We start from the raw sequence: 21334 nt of genomic DNA on the forward strand, positions 1-21334 counted from the left end.
CCGGCATAGAGTTCCGTCGTCGGGGCTCTATGCCAGAAAAATCCTGATCAGGATTATCCCAATGCATTCTGAATGGAGAGAAATCCGTTCAGGATGCATCAGGATGTCTTCAGTTCCGGACCGGAACGTTCTTTGGCCGGAGAAAATACTGCAGCATGCTGCGCTTTTTGCTCCGGCCAAAAATCCTGAACACTTGCCGCAAGGCCGGATCCGGAATTATTGCCCATTGAAAGGCATTAATCCGGATCCGGCCTTAAGCTAAACGTTGTTTCGGCGCATTGCCGGATCCGACGTTTAGCTTTTTCTGAATGGTTACCATGGCTGCCAGGACGCTAAAGTCCTGTTTGCCATGGTAAAGTGTAGCGGGGAGCGGGGGAGCAGCATACTTACCGTCCGTGCGGCTCCCGGGGTGCTCCAGAGTGACGTCAGGGCGCCCCACGCGCATGGATGACGTGATCGCATGGACATGTCATCCATGCGCATGGGGCGCTCTGATGTCATTATGGAGCGCCCCGGGAGCCGCACGGACGGTAAGTATACGCTCCCCCGCTCCCCACTACTACTATGGCAACCAGGACTTTAATAGCGTCCTGGCTGCCATAGTAACACTGAACGCATTTTGAAGACGGATCCGTCTTCAAATACTTTCAGTTCACTTGTGTTTTTCCGGATCCGGCATGTAATTCCGGCAAATGGAGTACATGACGGATCCGGACAACGCAAGTGTGAAAGAGCCCTTAACTTTAAAGGAACAATGGAAGCACCAGGAACTCAGCTGAGATCCAACCACTATCTACCCAAAGGTCCAAACAGAAGCTATAAACCGCACAGCATTGTGGGAGAAGCAACTATAAATAGAGAAGGCTAAATGACCCTAATAGCCACACCTCGGGAAAGAAGGTGTGGCAAGCACCAGAAACAATACAGACGTCATTTGATCCAAATGGAAAACATGTCAGATCAAACGACGTGTTGCCAGTCTCACGATCTCCTGCCATCAGTTGTGGGGATGTCCGTGAAACTCTTCTGCTCTGGACGCCTCCGCTCCTCACTTTCAGTGCTCTTCTTCTTTCTGCCGTCGGCTGTGCTGTTACTCAATGCACATAACATGAGGTCAAAGAGCGCCCTCATTCTGTGCACAGCCACAGTACAGCTGACAGTAGAGGACCAGGAAGCAGTAAGTACAGAGCCCGGGGAGTGCTGCATTCACCGCTTCCCAGTCCTCCAGTACTAATGAGCACTTCCTTAATGGAAGCGCTCATTAGTATTTGTCCAATAAGACGCAGGGACTCCCCCCCCCCCCACACACACACTTTGTGCATCTTATGGGGCGAAAAATACACTATATTGTGCTACACTGTGGTATTTTGTTTTGGTGTGGCAGATTATTGTATTACACTGTGATATTTGGCTCTGCTGGGCAGTATATTGTGCCATGTTGTGATATTTGGTTCTGTTGGGGCAGTATATTGTGCTACATTGTGATATTTGGTTCTGCTGGGCAGTATATTGTGCTGTACTGTGATATTTGGTTCTGGTTGGTAAGTATATTGTGTTGCACTGTGGTATTTGGTTTTGCTTAGGCAGATTATTGTGCTGTACTTTGATATTTGGTTTTGCTGTGGCAGATTATTGTGCTACACTGTGATATTTGGTTTTGCTGGGGCTGTATATTGTACTACACTGTGGTATTTGGTTCTGCTGAGGCTGTATATTGTACTACACTGTGGTATTTGGTTCTGCTGAGGCTGTATATTGTACTACACTGTGGTATTTGGTTCTTCAGGGTAGTATATTTGTGCTGCACTGTGGTATTTGGTTTTGCTGGGGCAGATTATTGTGTTATATAGTGGTATTTGGTTTTGCTGGGACAGATTATTGTGCTACACTGTGATATGTGGTTCTGCAGGGCAGTATATTGTGCTGTACTATGGTATTTGGTTTTGTTGGGGCAGATTATTGTGCTGCACTGTGGTATTTTGTTTCTCTGTGGCAGATTATTGTGCTGCACTGTGGTATTTGGTTTTGCTGGGGCAGATTATTGTGCTGCACTGTGGTATTTGGTTTTGTTGGGGCAGATTATTGTGCTGCACTGTGGTATTTTGTTTCTCTGTGGCAGATTATTGTGCTGCACTGTGGTATTTGGTTTTGCTGGGGCAGATTATTGTGCTACATGGTGGTATTTGGTTTTGCTGGGGCAGATTATTGTACTACAGTGTGATATTTGGTTCTGCTGGGCAGTATTTTCTGCTACAGAGAGGTGTTTGGTTGTGCTGGGGTATTATTTTGTGCTGCTCTATGGTATTTGGTCCTTCTGCAGAACCAAATAATAAAGTGTAGCATAATATACAGTACTTTCACTTTATGGTATTGCTGGCCCTGCTTATTTGAGTAGACCCCCACCAACTCGTGTTGGCCCCATCTTCTGTTACTTTTGGACTGCCTACAACATTGGGACACTTTGTTTTTTCTAGGGCCACTTTAAATTCCCTGTCTACCCCTGATAGCTTGCCTAATTTAAGCCACCTATACGTTTAGTAAATCTGCCCCATTGTCTCTATGTGCAATGTAAAACAACGGAAGGTTCTAGCAGACAGGCAAGCAGCGATCAGCTGATAGCAGGAGCGGCTTTCCTTCAAGGTATATTGAGACATGGCAGATTTGTTGAAGAATGGGACCTGCAGAAATCCTTGCACATGCTGCAAAAACAATTCACATAGATGGAACAGAATTTATTTTCAGAAATTTCTGCAACAAATCTGCCTCTTGTGATGAAGGAGAGAGAGGCCTGTACATACATAGGGTGCAGTCACACAACTGTGTCCGTTTTGCAGACTGCAAACTGCGTGACTCTGGGTCCATGTGGCCACACCACAAAAGATACGACATGTCGTATCTTTGGCTGCAATATGCGGATGTCACAGATGTTCCCGCGGCAGGAGATCAGGGAGACTGGCAACACGTGGTTTGATCTGACATGTTTTCCATTTGGATCAAATGACGGCTGTGTTGTTTCTGGTGCTTGCCACACCTTCTTTCAGGTGTGGCTATTATGGTCATTTAACCTTCTCTATTTATTGTTTCTCCCACTATGCTATGCGGTTTATAGCTTCAGTTTGAGTTGTGGATAGCTGGTGTGTGGATCTCGGCTGAGTTCCTGGTGCTGCCATAGCCACTTGAAGTTAAGTGTTTTCTTTCCCATTTGTATTTTTTTTTTTTTTTTAAGTTTTGAAAATACTTTATTCTGATTCATGAGCAGAAAATACAAAAGATGCATCCACCCCACATCAGGGCACTTTTTATACAAATCATACAATCAGAGATGTAACAAATTTAAGTACCTACAATAGTGGGGAGGGAGGTGGGGGAAAAAGGGGGAGAGATGGGAGAGACAGAGGAAAAAAGGGGGGGAGGGGGGGTTAAGGGATTCCTACTTTCCCTAAATCACCTGCTGAAAAGCTCTGTCCACGTTAGGAGGAGAAGCCTCTATATTTTTTCCATGGGGACCACATGGCCTCGAACACCTGTGACCTTTTGGATTCCCACCCTGCAATCTGCTCCAATCTATACAGTGCATCACACTTCACAGTCCATTGGGAGATGGACGGGGCTCTGCGACTCTTCCAATTAAATGCTATAAGAATTTTTGTATGTTTGGGTTATTTTGTGTGTTGCATTTCCCTGTCATTTGTATTAAGGCCTGAGGGAGACTCCTGTTCATCCTTCCTTTTGAAGGAACAGGTTGTCTCAGTCCTGACATTAGTACCAGAGTCCTATAGGGTGAGTTAGGACATTAGGATTACCCTGGAATCCTATGATTCCCCAATAAATAAATCCATCCAATTCCAAATCCAAGTTATTTCACAGATTTCTATCTAACCATTAGTGAGTTACAAATCTTAAATGTTTTGCCACATGGAAAATAATTGCACTTCCCGTGCAGATCAAAGTAAACCTAAAGATGTTGACGCTGAAAAGGCAAAAGGTGAGTGGACTGTAGCTGTAGATTGCCTGTGTAGAGGACTACTGCTTGCCTGAGGTCTTGTTTTCTGCACCACTGAATGTAGTAGTAATAGGGTTGGCACTATCTGCATTTTCTATATTTTTGCATGCGTTTTAGAAATAGAAAATCCAGTTCACTCTTTTTACTCTTAAAAAACCTTTGGTACAGTGTCTATAAAGTATTCACTTCCTTCAACCAGTATAGTGAAGTTCCAATATTACTTACCAAGAACCTACCTGCACTCTGGATAAGTATGTTTGAGTAAATGCCTGTATTCTGTATAATATAACAATTCAGGATAATCTTTTCTTATAACTCTGTACCGTTCCTCCTAAATAGGGATAAACTAACTTGTGTTTTCAAGTTCGGCGTACAAGATTCGGGTTCAGTTTATCTAAGAATTCCGTTATGGATTCTGCTACTATGGACCACAACTTATTGTCCGTGATAGCGGAATCCATAACAGAATTCTTAGATAACCTGAACCCAAACCTTGTACGCCGAACTTGAAAACACAAGTTCACTCAATACTACTCCTAAACATTTATTAATAAATTGAGAAATGAAGGTTACCAGCTGGGGGCACGTTCCTGATGTGTTCAGTGTTCACAATTTTACATTATGCAGCGACAAAACCCTTTAACAAAGTAAATCCTAATACCCAGTTGACAATTTATTTATAAATTCCTAGCAGTAGTAACAGAGTTACTATATAAGAACAGATGCTCCAGTATCGACAGGTGCAATTTTTGCTTAGACATAAAGTATCAAGTGTGGAGACAGGTCCTTTTTAACCTGGTTTTCTTATCTGAATGTCCAATGGCCATATGCCCTATGTAGACCTTGTTTCCCTATCTATTAGCTAGAATGGAGAACCACTAGGAAAAAATAAAATAAACACTTTCATCGATATGAAAATGTACAATGTAAAACAGAAAAACTTTTTATCTCCCATAATAGCGGGAATCAGCTTATTGCAAGGGCTTCTTGGTTTAGGGTATTATCATATATGGCAGATTTGCTGCTGCCGTGTCTTTGACTTCCTCATGTATCTAAATGAGACCTGCAGAAATCTATACATATGTTGCAGAAACAACCCTGTTCACATTTATGGAACAGAATTCCAGTTGCACAAATCTGCCTCATGTGAATACACAGAGGTGGGTTAGAAGATCCATTGAGATCATTAGTGTTACCCTGGAACCCTATGATTCACCAAGAGAAGCATCCATCCAGTGATTTCATTGATTTATATCAAACCATCAGTGAGATCCTAAATGTTTTGCAACATGAAAAATAATTGTACTTTTCCAGCAGAGCAAAACAAACCTAAAGATGTTGCCCCTGAAAAGGCTAAAGGTGAGTGGACTATAGATGTGCAATGCCTGGACTGTACATGTGGACTACTGCTTGCCTGAGGCCTCCTTTTCTGCACCACTGAATGTAGTAGTAATAGAGTTTGCATTGTCTGTATTTTTTGTTTTTGCATGCATTTCAGAAGTATAAAATTATAAAACCTTTGGTACAGTGCCTACAAAATATTCACTCCCCTCAACTAGTATAGTGAAGTTCCAATATTACTCCAGATAAGTATGTTTAGGTAAATGCTTGAATTCCCCATAATATAACAACTTGGGATACTCTTTTCTTATAATTCTGTAGTGTATGTCCTAAACATTTATGAATAAACTGAGAATTGAAGTTTACCAGTTGGGGACGAGACCCTGTAGTGTCCAATCATTGTTGACAGATACTGTATAAGAAAAGATACCCCAGAGTTGACTTTTCTTGGATAATACAGGGGCAGTCTTTACTTAAACAGACATAAAGTATCAGGCGTGTTGGCAGGTCCCCTTTAAAGTGTTTTTCCTACTTGAATATCCAGTGGCCATATGACCTATTAGGAGATGAAGACCTGGTTTCCCATTAGCCATAGTGGAGAACCACTAGGAAGAATGACTCCCACTTTGGAAGACATAGTGTATTGACATATCGTAGTTTTTTTCCGTCCACCTCTCGGCATGTTTGCCATGCTGCGGCCCGCCCCTATTATAGTCAATGGGGCCGGAGAGGACTTCTGGCGGCGCAGTGCACTAGCGGCAGCACGGATCCGGCAGGCTGTTCCCCCGCCGGAACAGCCTGCTAGAGAAGGCTGATGCTAGTGTGAACATAAACTAAAACAGACAAACTTGTTATCCGCCATAAGGACAGCAATCAGCTGATTTCATAGTGGCTTGGGTATATTCATATATGGCAGATTTGTTGCTCAAATGTCTTTGACTGTCTCCTTCATCCAAATGGGACCTGCAGAATATGTGCATGCATATGTTGCAGAAACAACTTTATTCACATGCATGAAACAGAATGTCAGTGGCACAAATCTGCCTCGTGAATAAACATAGAGGTGGGTTAGAAGCTCTAATGAGATCATTAGTGTTACCCTGGAACCCTATGATTCAACAAGAGAAGCATCCATCCAGTGATTTCATTAAAGGGGTTACACAGGAAATAATATTGATGACCTATCCAAAGGATAGGTCATTAATATCACTTTGGCGGGGGTCGAAGTCCTGGCACCCCTGACGACCATCTGTTTTGGGAAGCTGTAGTGCTCACTGGAACTCTGTTAAGCACAGCAGTCTCCCGGGCACTTACTTAGCACAGTGCTATACAGTTTACAGTGGCTGTGCTTGGTAGTGCAGCTCAGCCCTATTGACTTGAATGGGGCTGAGCTGCAACTAGGCCATGTGACCGATGTACGGTGAGATCACATGGCCTGGGAATATACTGTGATGATCATGAAGCGCCCTTCTAACAGCTAATATCAGATAGGCTGATTTGATCTGATATTGATGACCTATCCTGAGGATAGATCACCAATATTAATTCCTGGATAACCCCTTTAATTTATATCAAACCATTAATGAGATAATAAAGTTTTGCAACATGAAAAACAATTGTACTTTCCCAGCAGAGCAAAGCAAACCCAATGATGTTGCCCCTGAAAAGGCTAAAGGTGAGTGGACTATAGATGTGCAATGGCTGGACTGTAGATGTGGACTACTTTTGCCTGAGGTTTCCTTTCCGGCACCATTGAATGTAGTAGTAATAGGGTTTGCATTGATGGAGTTTTCTGTATTTTTGCATGCATTTTAGTAGTAAAAATTCTAGTTCACAGTTTTAAGCTGCATATCCCAATGGTGTAGGCAATGCAGTGGCCACAATCCCGCTGAACTGCAGTGGCCAATGGCTGCCAATACCACTGACCACCTCAGGATGCAACATAGAGGCCACCTCATAGAAACCTTGCCTTATTATTAAAAAACTGAGTAACCTCTTAGATTATTTTGCAGCACCATTGAATCACAAAGGATTTATTTATGCGTTATTGACACTGACAAAATCACCTATTAATCATGTATTCCCAACTGCAACATATTCCAAAAATGCCTGATTGATTCAGGTCCCACCTCTGGGACCATCACCTATCTCTATAAGCATAGAACCATCTCACAGCACCGCCATGCTTTACAGTGGGGATGGTATGTTCTGGGTGATGTGAGGTTATTGTGAAACTTAGCTTAAGCTAAATAAAGTGTAACCATTTTTTCATCTTATTTTTTATATTGGTGCTAATCATTTTTGTAATATACTTTATTAGGAAGTGTTTTTTAATAGAAAACAGGGTGTAAAGAGTCTCCTTAGCATCCTTCTGAGCACTGCTAAGTAGAGTTTTTCTAGGGGCTTCCAGTCTGCGTCTTCTCACTACCCTTTCTCTCTATATCTGCCTTATCTATTAAACATTCCTGTCCCAACACTTTATTAAAAGTAAACCAATACAACAGTTTACACTTTAAATCAGAGGACCAGTCCAGTCCAGTCTCACTTGTACAAGCGGCAAATGCTTGTTGTCATAGGTTTCTTGATCTCCTTTCATCCTTCTTCCACTCAGTTTTGAGGATGACCTGCTGTGGGCAGATTTATAGATATGTCCTACCTCTTTTAAAAGGGTTACCTCGTAAATTATATTGTTTGTAGTAAAATCCAGTCCATAATTCTAAAGTGGTTTTCCTATACTTGGCACACTAGAGCTCAGCCCATTGAAGTGAATGGAGCTGAACATGGTTGGGCTGCAGTACCAGGGACAGCCACACTAGTATGGACATTGCTGTGCCAGGCACTGCAGTGAAAGAGATGCAGCACTCCAGCCCAGGGACCCCTTTATAAAAATAACTAGTAGGGGTCCCCGGGTTGGGTTCACACACTGATGACATACGCTATGACTGTTTTTACACTACATTTTGAAATGTACGTTTGTTGTCAAACATATTCATAGGCCCTCAATCAGTCAATGGAGGCCAAAGAATGTCCTTTTGGATGCTTTTTTTGCTGCAGCATATAAAATAGTATAATTCTTGAGTCATAGGCAGACCCTTTAGGCCTGCAATGGGCAAAACACAGTGGGCAGATTTATTAAAACTGTCTTAAAGAGGTTGTGCCATGACTGATACAAAAATTGTAAATAGTACATGACAAACAAACAACAAAGCTAAAACCAGCCCTGTACTTCACATGGATCTAGAGACACCCCCATTCATTGTTTTCTTCAGGCTGATAGCTCAGTGGGTATGTCCTTTCTGCTGCAGCTCTCTTCCTATCACAGGTCAGGAGCTGTTTCTTTTCTGCTGCAACTCTCTCCCTGTAATTGTCACAGCCTCTAACAATAGAAGGATGGAATTGAGCATGTGCGACCATCTCAGTAGGTGGACATGTGCATTACTATACAGCTTCAACACCAGGGCATCATTATGATGAAGTGAGAATATCTCACAACTGGAACATTTTGTAACCAAAAATAAATCACGAAAGTAAGTTTTTCATGCTGAATTATATTAAATTAACATTTAATGGTGGCACAACCGCCTTCAATTTTGACAGCTTTACCTCAAAATGATGTCCTCATGTTTAGCAAGGTGCAGAAAAAAATGTCTACAACACTTAGGCTTCTTTCACACTAACGTTAGACAACAGCCTCTCGGAGCTCTTTTGGTCCAGAACTGCTGGATAATACCATAATGCCCACTGTCCCCATTGCGCGTAGTGGTTTTGTCCAGCCGAATCCTGGCATACTTGTCAGGTAGCATAGTCTATGGGCCGTTGGGCATTGGGGTAATATCTGGCAAGGCCAAATCCAGAGAGCTACGTCCTGCCGTAACTCATAACGCTAGTGGAAAACTAGCCTTACTAAATGTGGTATATACTATCTATGCTATATCTGTCACTCGATTTGATTAGTAAATCTGCCCCAATGCATACAATTTGCCTGGAGTGCTCCTTTAAGAGATTTTCTTAATCAGCACAGTGTATTCTTTTGTCAGCATTATTTGCATGAAGCAACATGGTGTTAATGATAATGATAGTTTGGTGGGCTTTAATTGTAAGACCTGTATTCTGTTTCTCCACTACAGGAATAGATATGCTTCTAACCATTTATATAATATGACTCAATTTATAATTGTGGTCCTACAGCAGAAAGAAGTTGTCATAAGGGACCTGATTTGCAGTGACATTTTCAAGTAGCTGGGTAACTTGATAGATTAGTTTTCTTGGCACCTTCTTATAGGGCATAAACCACTGACCTTTGGCTCAACCTATCACTAACATTCCAAAATATCACTTTCGGCCGCTGCTTTGGACTTGAATGTTTGTTGGTGACACACTTGTCAGAAAATGTGTCCCTTGATTCGGCCTCTCAGTTGAAGGTTAATCTGTTTGCATTGCATTGTACCAATAATAGTCCTATAAAAATCTTGGGCACTTGGGGCATGGAAGTAAAAACTGGTAAGTTTTACATATACCCAAGTACGTTTTGGCTGTCTCTTCAGCCATGGTGTTGGATCCCTTCCAGGGAATGAAGAACATGTGAAGATGCCTGAGAGAAATGAGCTCATCATCTTGTCAGCTTCCTGCAGGATATGACATGCTTAATTGCTCGTCTATATGATCTTATTAATGCTATGTAGTTCAGCTCTCCTGTCTCATCAGGTTTCTTGACTTGGATTGCTAATTTTAGTATTAGAGTATCCATGAACGCAAGAGGTTATACATATAACATGCTTGTATTAAATGGGGTAAAGGCTAAGAATTGTCCAAGCATGTCCCTGGATTATATCACACCATACAGTAGCTCATTTTGCAGGAGGCCATCTAGACAACGGTGAACAGTAGAAAGCTGTATATATAGTATATATAGTTTCAAGATGGCCATATGCATTAAACAAAAATAGGTTGATGGTTGTACAACCATTCAGTGAACAATTATCTGGTAAACAATTATTCCAACAATACAGTCATACACATTTCAGTTCGGTTATTGACCATTACAGTCATTTCAACAGGTCATGCATGGTCAATAATAACACTGAGTGGAGGATGCAGGTCTTTCTGGGAACGTTCTGTCAAAGAAAAATATTTCACCCATGAACAATCTTTCGTTTGTCCAACTATCGGAGGAAAATTCCAAACATGGTCGACCTCTTTTCAGACAATGATGTTATATCATCAGTCAATTAAAATTATCACTCCTTAATCACAAATTGTTAACAAACATGATTAAAAGATAATGGTGCAGGAGATAAAAAGCGACATCACTGGAGGAAACATACAGTGGATATGAGTACCCCAGACGAAGGTATGCCGAAACGCGCATTGGGGTTGGCACCATCCTGGAGGAGACACAGTATGGGTAATTGTCCGATGTCCTTTGATATTGATGAATTTTCTGCATTTGCACTTTATTGATTCTGATTCTTGTAATATAATGATGGACTGTATATGGACTCATATCCACTGTATGTTTCCTCCAGTGATGTCGCTTTTTATCTCCTGCACCATTATCTTTTAATCATGTTTGTTAACAATTTGTGATTTTTGTAGTAAAATATTGATGCATTGTAAGCGGTCTGGCATTTTCTATGTAGGTTATATAATACGGTGGCATGCCATAGGCTTATGCTAATTACTTGTATAAGTAATCATCCCCTGGTTGGGGTATATATCGGATATCGTATTAAAATTATCACTCATTGTTAAATTTCACCTGATGAACAATCATTTTGGTTGAAACCATCCATGTTGATTAACTGTAGACTAACTATGATATAAACCTCTTTACAATTCACTAAAGATGTGAAGAATGTTTTTGTGCAGAGGTATAATCCTGATATCTATAACTCACTTTATGTCCTGTGCTCTGGTGATTATAACTGCTGGAGCACAGAACATAGAGTGTTATGATAGAGGCTCTTAAGATGAGCCTTGTCAGGCATTTGGGTCTATAATTTAAATAATGGTATCTCTGCGGTGGAATAAGGCATAAAGTGGTGAAAAGGAGCTTGCTTCATTATTAGGGTGCAGTAGGTGAGTTTTTTATATAATGCTTTTGGTATTCAGTTTTACACAATTGGTCAGATAGCAACTCTGATGGCTCAGTCTTTAGCCCTTAACTCTGGACTACTGAAGGCTTATTGAAGCCATATTCTTATTAGTTTGTTAAGAATCGAGCCATAGTGAGTGTTTAAAGGGACACTGACAGGCCTTCTGAGCATAATTAGCTCTTTATATGCCCCCCTAGGTCTTATAATAAGTTCCCAATTCATATAAGTATTATCCCTGTGCGCATTATGAAACGTTAAAAATAATCTTTATAATCACCTCTCTTTTCTGCCCAAGGGGCGTTCTTTGTGCCGCATTTGTGCCCAGCCGCGTCCCAACTGCCGGATCCTTAGACACACCCATCTCATTAGTATTCACTTGGCTCAATGTGATCCCGGCGAGCGAGGGTGCCGGGCGCATGGAAAATACCGCCCAGCAAAGTGAATACTAATGAGATGGGCGTGTCTAAGGATCCGGCAGTTAGGAAGCGGCTGGGCACAAATGCGGCACAAAGAACGCCCCTTGGGCAGAAAGGACAGGTGATTATAAAGATTATTTTTAACGTTTCATAATGCGCACAGGGATAATACTTATATGAATTGGGAACTTATTATAAGACATAGGGGGGCATATAAAGAGCTAATTATGCTCAGAAGGTCTGTCAGTGTCCCTTTAAGAGCTGTCAGGAGTTCAGAGATAATGGCAGATGGGACTCAGCGTAGAAAGAGTCAAAGTACCGTAATAGTCTGTAAATAGAAACTGACAGCTAAACAGAGAAAACCACAGAAAATTTTTAATAAAGACAAATTAAAAAAATGTTTATTTTTTTTTACTAAACTGTGTACAATGCAATAATAAAAATATAATAAAAATGCCCCTAATGCTGTCCAAAGCCTTTATGCTACAGTATAATACATTCATCTCATCCTCATCTGTACAATAAGAGAATAAGCGTCTTAGAAAATTTGGTCTGTTACAGTGTAGATTTGTAACAGATGGGACTGGAAACCTCAAGCCGTAAAAGATACCCTGACAGTTATGGCTGCCTAGTATGTGGTCTGTCAATAAAGATCAGGGAGGTTTAGTTCCAGATTATCACACAGCATCTTTGCCTTTATGAGATATCTACCACTTTTCCATATGTGGCGATAACAGTGATACTAGAATTATACTAGTATTCTAAAGTATAATTTTATTTTATTGGAATATAATGCATTATATTATATAGAGGGTCCGAACTACAAACAGAGAAATTATATAAAAATGTTATTATTAATTTACAATTTACATGCATGTAAAATACGGTGAAAAACATTTGAATTCATTCATTTTACCTACTACAGATCTGTGTTGTCTATTTCTGAAGTCTGTAGCACAATACACCTAAAATAAATTACTGAATTAAGAGATTTTAAAAGACATGGCTGTTTTATTCCAGAAACAGCATCACTCTGGTATTGCAGTTTAGTTCCATTAACTTGAATGTGAATGTCCTGCAGTATTAGATATAGCTCATGGCCAAGACTAAATAAAATAAAAACAACTATATATATAATTACTTTATATTGCTATTAAACTATTCTTCTTTTCCTTTGCATAATCTTATAATATAATGTATAGTCAAGTCTTCCACGGATGTTAGTTTTTTTAGATTTCACTGGAAAAGAACAATTATAAGACAAGAAAAACACAGATTTACTGAAGGCATTATACACCAGTCTTCCCTAAATATTAAAAGCATTTCCAATAAGTCATCAAACCAAGTCTTGGTTGGTTAAAACTACCGTATGCCTCTCACAATTATTTTTATGTAGGACTATCAAATTCAATTTACATGCACATGAATTATTGGATCTTTAGTCCAAATACATCCAATGTTCAATTAACTAAAAGAACACTGATGTTAGAGTCTGAAAGAGTGAACTGCGGCTCTGGCTCTAACTCGTTGTCCAGTTTCCCAAATTGATGACCTATCCTTATCAATATAAGATCGACGGGGGTCCAACTCCTGGCATCCCCACCAATTAGCTTGTATGACCACAGCACTCTCTTCATTGTTTGCATGCCGTCGAAATTGCAGCGGCCATGCAATGTAATTACAGCTTCTCTGTCCCATTAAAGTAAACGCTGCGATCATTGAGGTCTTTTGAAACAGCTGATTGGTGGGGATCCGTCTCCTGGCACTGATCTGATATTGATGACCTATTCTGTTTATAGGTCATCAATATGGGAAACAGGACAACCCCTTTAAAGGACAGTTCCTGTTACAACAGATTATACTGTATCCACTGGACCAACTGCTGGGACCCCTACAGATCACAAAAATGTGAGTCCTATGTCCCCTGTCTGAATGCAGTGGCATTCTAGAAGACATAAACCACTCCATTAGGATTTTAAGGGACTGGCAGAAGAGATGATGAGCCGAAGTGTACAAGCTCGACCATCACTCCATTCATATGGGTCCCTGGACCCCCATTCCTGTGATCGGTGGGAGTCTATAAGGTTTTACCTCTATCCCTTATTCAGTGCATAGGAGACAATGTCCACCCTTAACTACCCTGTTATAATGTCTCCTACTGTATAATGTAATATTGACCTGTGTTTAGTCTACTTGTCCCATTTTCAGGTGATTAATGTATTATTCACTGTGTATATGGTACACATTTACTTGCAGGCATAGAAGACAGTGATGTCACATCGTCTTCAGAAGGTCAGATGTGTGGTTGGCGATCATTTCGATGTGTTTCCTTTTCCTTGCTGATGTTCTAACATGTTCAAGGCTCCTGAAAGCTCTCCATGTTTTCATTTAATACTGTTCACTGGTTTACATTTCACTTTTTCCCTTTCATTTCCTCTTCACTGATGGTTGGTTTCTCATTTCAGCTAATGAAAGCTTTTTTCCCATCATTTTGCAGCTTCTTGAGTGTTTCTGGCTTCCACTGCCACTCAAATTTTTGTTTGCAGGGCTTTTAAAAACTTTTTCCACTACAAGGGATATACTCAACATTGCACATACAGTACATGTATGCATGGACCAATAACTGTATCTTATGTTTGCAGATGAAGATGAATCTTCTTCAACTAGTACTCCTCCTCCAGGTAGAATTTTCTTTGCTGATTTTTTTCTTTTTCTTTCTGTTAGCACTGAAATAATGGAAATTATTGCATAAAACTACTTTAAGTAATACAAAAGTTCTGCATATGCACAACTGGAAGCACAAACCTTTCAACTGTCCTGTTAATTTTATGGTATTCTGGGCGGTTACGAAGTGAAAAAGTCTTCGGAAAGTCCACAACTTAACAACATTTGTAATTCCTGTCAGTTTCAAAAGAGAACCCCCAAACTGTCAGAAACCACCATTTTACTGCATATTTGCACCCCTTTTTTGATCCAGTTCACAAACAAATCTGCTGGCAAGTATAACACTGGATACTATGGCCCACATTTGCTATGATAAGTGCATTCTTTTTATTTGCATTTTAGACACATTTGTTATTCAAAAAAGAATTATTTTTTTTCTGCCCTCCTCAACACTTCCTGGTTTTAAACTAGAATGGGGCATGGCAAATTTTTGTCTACCTTTTAGATACATTACTGAAGCTGAAAAATACAATTTTGATTAATAAAAGCAGCGCAGATTAGACCAGCTTAGAGTTTGCCTAAAGTTTTTGGTGGACAGAATTTTGCCCCAGAAGCAAAATTGTATTGCGGAGACAAAATTAAGGCGTGTTGGGACACATTTTCAGGTGGGCACCTTTTCAGAGTAAGTTAAACCAACAAATGGTATAAACTAGATTAGACAGTCTAAGTATGCACCATATTTATAATCCAGCATCAGCCACTGTGATAAGTTTGGCGCATTTTCATACTACCTGTGTTCAACTCTGTCTACAAATTTGGCCTTATGCACACAACCATGTCCATTTTTTTGTCTGCACACTGCCAATTCGCAAAATATGGATGCCCTTCTGCATCTTCTTTATCTGCGGTCCGTGTCACGTCCACATTTATAAAAAATTTTTGCAGACTCATTGACTTCAATGGGTTTGTGGTCTTTTTGCAGCATGGACATATTGATGTGGAAAGCACATGGATCATCTGTGTACTTTCCACATCCGTACAGTATGTCCATGAACCTCGTGTATGAACACTAGTGCAGACAAGATATAAAGGCATTGTCCATATTATTAGCAACACCTCCAGTTTTTGTCTTCACTAGTTTTCATATATAATGTGCATTAACTTTTAGTATGAAGTATGCCACCATTAATTTGCAGATCTTATATGCCACTCTTCTTCCATCAGAATGGGGTATTTTTGAACTGAATATTCATAAAAAAAACTAAAACTTTTAGTTGGTTTCATTTCAGCAGTATGATGATATTGAAAATTAAATTACTAATCATTGTCCTTCTGTAGCAGTAATCTCAGAGAGATAAAAGTTCTCAATTGGACAGCAAAGTAATATCAATTTATGGCACTTCTACACAGGGAAGGGCTTATCTGCAAGGTAATCATCATTAGAATGGTATGTGGAGGACTGGAATGACCGAGAGAATGACAACTCAATTGTTCTCATGATAGTCCTAGAAAAACATGCAAACAGAGGAGTGGTTCATTGATAAGAATAGTGAGACCAGCCACACTACTGGGATAGCAACGGTGAGGTGTGGTGCTCTTATTGAGTCACATCATCCTTCGGTCTGACTGCTGCCATGGTAAAAGTCTAGACAGAGAGGAAATGAAAGATTCCAGATAAGAACTAATATACATGTAGTGACTGTCCTGTTCCTTTAAGCCACTCACAAGTCTCAGCTGGTCTAGGAATACTCAGCCTCTTAATTTAATTGGCTTTCTTAATTAAACCTACATTAGTCTTTAGAAAGACCTCCACTTCGTATTTTAGTAAATTGTCAGATTAAAAATAATTATTGTTAATTAGACATATTTTATGCATTGTCCTTTATTTTTTAGATTGGTGTTGCTCGAGAACACGAGCTGTAAAACATTTAGAGGCAAGCATGTCTGTGAAAAGACATGTCATGCTTTAGAAAGTTTAGATCCGAGGTATTAACGCCTCAGTGCACCAAAGAAAGGATTAAAGCTGAACTACGTAAACCTCACATTAGAACAGTCGCAAATTACCGTAGGTCCTGTTATGGCACATCTCACCTACGCAACTGTGAATAAATAGCTGCTAAGAGTCATAGCATTCACTAATTGATTTTCTAATTTCCTTTGGAAACATTCCTTTACCTAAATACATGGTTTAGGTTAATAGTTATTGATGACATTTTAATTTAGATTGCTGTAGGGTCATTAAAACAACTTACTATAGACAGTATACTAAATAAACTGAATTTACTGGTACATTCCAACTAACTATAGATATAATGTATATCTAATATTTTTTAATATTTTCACGTTAGAAGTTTACAGGGTTGACTAATGTTATTTTTATTACGTATTGAATGACTCTTTTTATTTTGACTGTACTACAAGATAACTATTTAATGACTTATCATATCCACTACACAATGGGCATAACCATATGCTTCTGGTTCCATGGACTGTATAGCCTTCGATGCTGGCAGCTGCCCAAACCAGCTGATTGGTGGGAGTGCAGGTTGTCGGACCCCCACCGATCGACCCCCGCAGTCCCATTCAAACAAAGCTGAGCTGCAGTATGCTGGTGATGTAAATTACACTGGATGCCTTCTCTGAGCCTTTTATCCACTGAATAGTTTCTGGTGCTGGTGGCTGCCCAAAACAGCAGATCCATGGGGGTGGTGGGTGTCGAACCCCCACTGATCTGATATTGATGACCTATCCTGAGGAAAAAAATTACAGTCTGCAAACCTGATGGTCAGGAATATATGCATTAGATAAATGAGGTCTAGCAAAAGGAAAATGCTATTTCCGCACATACCTAGTACTGTTCTGGCCCCTTTGTCTACATGCAGTTGCAGAGCTGTGGAGGGTGTGATGATCTTTTCATGAATATTTGGGTGTGTCAGCTAAGACTGCTTTCCCTTCCCCTTGCACTGTCTTGGTTCTCTCAGCTGACACAGATCGCTCTTCTGCTGCAGCTCTTCACAGTAGTCACTGACCTCACACATTCTTTCTTCAGGTTGCTCTCCTGGCCATTGATATCTTGCTACTTCTTCCATTTATACAATCCAGTAAACCATTGGGGGCGTGGCTTGTCCCTCCAACAAGCACAGCCCACAAATCAGACTTCAGTGACGTTCTGTGTACAGGGCAGGACTGCTCCCTCCTGCAGCGATAGGCTAGTGCACGGAGATAGGCTGCAACACGATCTAGAGATGAGCTAAATTCTTAAAAATTTTATTTGGCTGCTTCGTTGAATCTTACAAAATTTTTTCCTTTGTGATGAATTACTCCGTCACTATGCGCATTTCTTTGTACGTAGTGGGTGCAATAACAGAAAATGGCGATTGCGCCGTCTTCTATCATTGATCGCCGATCGCAGAATTTGATGTATAAATGCAGGCCTTTAAGGGGGTTAAAAAAGAATAATACTCACCTTACCCGGTTGAGTGTGAAGAAGAAGCCGCCTCGGCCATCCTGCTAGAAGATCCTGCGCGAAATCACGACATGATTGTCCGGCATTATGACGTCATACATCACTGTGGATGAGATATAGCGCAGGATCTTCAAGCAAGATGGCCACAGCGCCCTCTTCTCACTCAAATGGATGAGGTGAGTATGATTTTTTTTTTATTTTTACCATTTCAGGGAAAATGTATTAATTACCACAAAGCACAAGGATATTTGGCTTTGCGTTGAATCAAATTTTTTCAGAAATTCAAATTGAAAGTCAACTTCAAATATTTCAATTAACTCAACACTAACGTCAGCCTTACTTTTTTCAGATCAGTACACTTAGGCTGTGTCAGAGGTATGGCCTAAGAGAATGTTTAAAGGTACAGTCTGTCCACATGTAAAACATTTTTGTAGATTTCTTCTGCACCAAATCTGGAATATAAAATGGCAAAGCCAAAGCAAATTTCTGAAAATCTCATTCATTTTAGTGATATTCGAATCTGTACAGATTTTCCATCCAAAAATCTGAATGGGAAATCCGCTGAAATTTTGTTATATGTGGATGAACCCTGACACTGATAGGCAATAACACTTAGGGATACTAAGGCCCTGATTTATCAAGACAGGTGTGTGCTACCGGCGCATGCTTCTTCATAAATGAAATGTCTCCTCCAGCAGCTTGCAGCTGACATTATTTCCACAATTTTTGGGAGTAAATGTTGATAAATGTTCCAGGGCCAATGGTACCACCCACACCCTACCCTTGGCACACACCCTTTTTGGAAACCTGGTTAGGGCGGCCTAAAATGTCGGTTGTGACTATAAAAGTCCCAATGGCATTTAAAAAGTCACAGAACCGGGTTTTGAGACTTTTTAACACCAGAAAACATAAGGGGAATGATAAATTCCCCCCTTTGTATTCCAAAGTATTATATTAGTGATCAAATGATCACAGCTTAAAGTACAGTACTGGGACGAAAAATAGCAACTGTAACAGATACAAATGCTTTATACAATTTCTGTGGCTTCATATTATTCATACTTTTATCACTACCCCATGTTTCTTCCAGATGATTCACGTTCTTCGGACAGAAAAGGCGCTGGTAAGTCACCATGGTATCTTCACACCAAATAAAACGAATACTCCACAAGCCATCAAAATATAGCTAATAATAGCTAAATAACCCTGGATCACAAAACTATAGGAGCTACAGGGTAGCAGTACATAAATAATTGTGTACAATTTTACATGGGTGAGTTTAGAATATATTAACCCCTTCCTGCTGCAGCAATTCTCAGTTTTTGCATTTTCATTTTGCACTCCCTTCTTCCTCGTTATTTTTCAGCTCACATAGCTATAGGAGGGCTTGTTTTTTTTGCAGGTTATGTTGAACTTTCTAATGGGACCATTTTATATTGGATAACAAGTAGTGGGAAGATGGAAAACTATCCAAACACAATTCCACCATAGTTTTAGGGTTCTCGTTTATACACAGTTCCTTATGCGGTAAAACTGACCTGTTACCTTCATTCTCTGGGTCAATACAATTACAGTGATGCTACGTTTACGGTATATACTTTTTCTTCTGTTCTAACACTTAAAAAAAAGCTTTGAAATTTTTCTTTCTTTGCATCACAATATTCTGACCCTCATTTTTTATATATATAGTTACGTCTGCAGAGCTGTGTGGGGGCTCATTTTTTGTGGGGGCAATCTCTAGTTTGTATTGAGAACATTTTGCAATGTGTATTATTTTTTGATCACCTTTTATTAAAAAAATTGGGGAGGTGAAGTGACAAAAAAATTATTTACCTTTGCAGCCTATGGAAGATTCACTATGTTCCTGGGTCTCAGCACAGGGCAGCCATTTGCTCCCAGAGAAGGACTTGTCAGATGCCATGGTCACAACTGGCATTGGCATCTGAGGGGATAAAAGTCTGTTATAGGCGTTATTGACAATCACAGACTTTGCCTCAGGGTGTCTGTTGGCTGTGGCGCCTGCTCGGTAGAAAACCTTACATACATCATATATATACGGGAATGGGTTAAAGGGGTTTTCAAATTTTCAAATACCTAATTATAAAATTCTGAGTTAATTTGGAGTCCCCTCTCCAGGACCTTCATCTGATAGAAGGGACAGCAGCTACAAACATGGGGGCAGCTTTACTAATTAGAAAGTGAAAACTTAGCCTAGGTAGTCTAAAGATCTGCCAGATTTATCACTGAATGACAAATGTGATGCACCTGTAGCATGTGTAGACTAAGTAGACACAACCTATTAGTTGGTTTACTTTGCACCACACTTTTGATCCAGAATTCTGGCACAATTTTGGTGCACTATGTCACATCTTAATCCATGCCCTTTCCCACTAAAACACACCTACATTCAGCTAAGCTATATTCCCTTGCCGAAAAGTGCCTAAAACCCATAATATTTGTTAAAGGGGTTCTCCAGAAATTAAGAAAATGAAAATACTTAAATATTACTTTATTGTAAATATATTCCCAAATACCTTTCATCGGTTATATTGGCTTGTATTGTCTGGGAAGTAATCATCAGGGGAAATAAAATGGCTGCCGTCCTATTAGTACACACAAAACCTGTCCTAATCACACAGCAGGATAAGTTACTGCACAACACTGAGGTAAAAAAAAATCCTCATCCTCTTCTACTTGTCAGGGATTATGAACTTCAGCTCAATCTCTGTGGGAATGGAGTTCATGAGGAGACATGAAGTACAAAGAGGATGGACAGGACAGACAGTGGTAATGTGGGGCTGTGATAACGGAAACTGCATACAACTGCTGATGCTCATCAGCCTCACCCCACCTCCTCTCTCTACTTCATGTCTCCTCATGGACTCCATTCCTTCAGATTCAGCTGAAGACCTTATCATCTCTATTCAGGATCATAATCCCTGAAAAGTAGAGCAGAGAGGAGGATGAGGCAAATCTTTGGCTCAGTGTGCTGAAGTAACTTTCCCTCCTTAGGACAGCTTTTGTGTGTACTAATAGGATGGCGGCCATTTCATTTTCCTATATGATTTCTTCCAAGACAAAACAAGCCATTATAACTAATGATAGGTATTTTGGAATATATTTATAATAAAGTAATATTTAAGCATTTCCATTTTCTTAATTCCCGGAGAACCCCTATAAGGAATTCTGACTCTATCTCAGCCACAATGATGGTACATTTCTAATAGTAAGTCTGCATTATACCTATGGTAGTTCATTGATTGTATAGGAACTATGTGCTGCTTTATTTAGGACACCACCGAGAATCTGAATAGTTGCTCTGGGCTTCCCCACAGATTACTGGTCATCT

At 40.1% G+C, this 21334-nt stretch overlaps 1 protein-coding gene across 50 annotated transcripts in view; it reads left to right on the plus strand.

The window, feature by feature from the left end:
- Nucleotides 1-21334, plus strand: part of MYBPC1 (myosin binding protein C1) — a 134367-nt gene that overhangs the window by 44728 nt on the left and 68305 nt on the right. For 6 of the 50 annotated variants that reach the window (XM_044280691.1, XM_044280646.1, XM_044280647.1 and 3 more), the window contains 6 exons: nucleotides 3944-3985; nucleotides 5318-5362; nucleotides 6975-7019; nucleotides 14112-14147; nucleotides 14498-14536; nucleotides 19076-19108. The exons of 1 other annotated variant lie outside the window; for it this stretch is intronic. In XM_044280691.1, coding sequence (XP_044136626.1) covers nucleotides 3944-3985; nucleotides 5318-5362; nucleotides 6975-7019; nucleotides 14112-14147; nucleotides 14498-14536; nucleotides 19076-19108 — 240 coding nt within the window. The remainder of the gene's footprint in view (nucleotides 1-3943; nucleotides 3986-5317; nucleotides 5363-6974; nucleotides 7020-14111; nucleotides 14148-14497; nucleotides 14537-19075; nucleotides 19109-21334) is intronic. 43 more of the 50 variants (XM_044280652.1, XM_044280661.1, XM_044280664.1 and 40 more) reach the window with 29 other exon arrangements.

Source organism: Bufo gargarizans, chromosome 2 (genome assembly GCF_014858855.1).
Source record: "Bufo gargarizans isolate SCDJY-AF-19 chromosome 2, ASM1485885v1, whole genome shotgun sequence".
NCBI classification, from domain to species: Eukaryota; Metazoa; Chordata; class Amphibia; order Anura; family Bufonidae; genus Bufo; species Bufo gargarizans.